General features: G+C 38.8%; 1 protein-coding gene across 3 annotated transcripts in view; it reads left to right on the top strand.

The window, feature by feature from the left end:
- Positions 1–2,431, top strand: part of LOC103581518 (aldo-keto reductase family 1 member C4-like) — a 22,786-nt gene that overhangs the window by 1,987 nt on the left and 18,368 nt on the right. For all 3 annotated transcript variants that reach the window (XM_008563332.1, XM_008563334.1, XM_008563333.1), the window contains exon 2: positions 1,824–1,991. In XM_008563332.1, coding sequence (XP_008561554.1) covers positions 1,824–1,991 — 168 coding nt within the window. The remainder of the gene's footprint in view (positions 1–1,823; positions 1,992–2,431) is intronic.

The raw sequence follows: 2,431 nt of genomic DNA, 5'->3' as shown, positions 1-2,431 counted from the left end.
TTTTCAACTAGATCCTGGATGGCATCTAGGAACTTGGATTTCTCACCATTTCCTAACTGATGACTATGGTGACTGTCCCTCAACTACTTGTACAAGTATTAGGGGTTTTGCATACCTGCTTTCTTTTGGGAGACTTGAAATTTGCTGTATAGTATATGTCTGTTTGCACAGTGTGTCTGTTCAACAGACTGTGTTGAAACGCTGAGGAAATGAGTCTCTAAAGGGCTCTTCTTTTTGAAAACGGTACCCGTGTATCTCAAAATTCAAGGCTGGGAGAATTTAGTGTGATCTGTGTGAATTCACTGGGAGAGGCCTCATTGAATTTTGCACCAGAATCCTTCTATATATTGTTCCATGCAACTTTACCCTGTATTAACTTCAATCTGTAACTTCCCTAATAAATAACAACTATGACTACAACATTAGGTTGAGTCCTGTGAGTTCTTCCATCAAATCACTGAACCTGGAAATGTTCGTGGGGTCAGACCTTGAGTGCCAGCGCTGAACCAGTGATTGCTCAGGGCTTAAGGGGTCCCTGGGAGGCCCAACTTTTATTACAAACTGGGAATGACCCAGGCAAACTANTTTTTACTTAGTCCTGCAAATTGGTATAAAAATGAAAGAAGGAATTATCAAGGCTTCACTGAAGCTTCAGCCTTGGAAATCCCCCAAGTTCTCTTACACTTAAGAAAAGACCAGCGCAGGGATCTGGAGAGACCAGCAGGAGCCAGTATCTACCTTTTTCTAATTACATTTTAAAAAGGAAGCATCTGAAATTCTTAAAAATAAATGGGAAATAGTGTGTTTCATTTACCCTTCTGTCATTTAACAGATGGACTTTCAAATCTTTATCCAAATTTATTAGACAAGCCAATAATTTTAATTTTGCTCTAACTGTATTTTCCTTAGAAGAAATGGACTCGGATTTCAAAGCTGACACTTACTTTTCTAACCTCTCACAGACTGCAGTTATCTTTTTATGTATAAATCTATAGCTTTAGAATATACATGTATAGTCTTATGATTTAGTTTTGTCATTCAGAAAGAATGGTTGCGTAGAAAATCGTTCATTTAATAGACTCTTGTCAACAGAAGTGCTTGTTTTCAACTAGATCCTGGATGGCATCTAGGAACTTGGATTTCTCACCATTTCCTAACTGATGACTATGGTGACTGTCCCTCAACTACTTGTACAAGTATTAGGGGTTTTGCATACCTGCTTTCTTTTGGGAGACTTGAAATTTGCTGTATAGTATATGTCTGTTTGCACAGTGTGTCTGTTCAAACAGACTGTGTTGAAACGCTGAGGAAATGAGTCTCTAAAGGGCTCTTCTTTTTGAAAACGTTACCCGTGTATCTCAAAATTCAAGGCTGGGAGAATTTAGTGTGATCTGTGTGAATTCACTGGGAGAGGCCTCATTGAATTTTGCACCAGAATCCTTCTATATATTGTTCCATGCAACTTTACCCTGTATTAACTTCAATCTGTAACTTCCCTAATAAATAACAACTATGACTACAACATTAGGTTGAGTCCTGTGAGTTCTTCCATCAAATCACTGAACCTGGAAATGTTCGTGGGGTCAGACCTTGAGTGCCAGCGCTGAACCAGTGATTGCTCAGGGCTTAAGGGGTCCCTGGGAGGCCCAACTTTTATTACAAACTGGGAATGACCCAGGCAAACTACAGTGGGTTCATCACCTCATATGCAGAGCTAACCCAAGACATGTGGAAATGTTGATTCTTGTTCAGGTCATTGCTTGTGCCTGTACTACCTCTCAATCACATGGATCTCCAAATACGAGTTTTGTTTGATCATATAGGATCCTAAGAATAAAACTCTGGAGGCCACTAAAGTAGCAATAGAAGCTGGGTTTCGCCATATCGATTCTGCTTATTTCTACAATAATGAAGAGGAGGTTGGACTGGCCATCCGAAGCAAGATTGCAGAGGGCATTGTGAAGAGAGAGGACATATTCTACACTACAAAGGTATTGTGTACGTGGTGTGCTTGTGTGCACACATCTCTATTTCTTATTTTATTTTTTATTATATTTATTTATACATATTTATGGGTTAGAAAGTTGACTATCAGTATTTGTGTACAGTATGTGATGATCAAATCAATATTATTACCAAGTTCATCATTATAAATCATAATTACTTTCTGTGTCCCTTACCCAATTATTCTCTATACCCCCTTCACCTCCCCTTTTCCCACCTCTGGAAACTGTAGGTCTATTCTCTCCTTCTGAAAGCTCAAAGTTTTATTACGGTCTTCTTTCTTTCTTAGCTCCCACATATGAGTGAGGACATGCAGTATTCCTCTTTCTGTGCTGGGTTTTTTCACTTAACATAATTTGCTCCAAGTTAACATAATTTGCTCCAAGCTCATCTATGTTGCTGTGAATGGCAGAATTTCATTCCTTTT

This window comes from Galeopterus variegatus, unplaced genomic scaffold, assembly GCF_000696425.1.
Source record: "Galeopterus variegatus unplaced genomic scaffold, G_variegatus-3.0.2 Scaffold13239, whole genome shotgun sequence".
Lineage (NCBI taxonomy): Eukaryota > Metazoa > Chordata > Mammalia > Dermoptera > Cynocephalidae > Galeopterus > Galeopterus variegatus.
The sequence above is the reverse complement of the archived record's forward strand: the minus strand, read 5'-3'. Positions and strand labels throughout refer to the sequence as shown.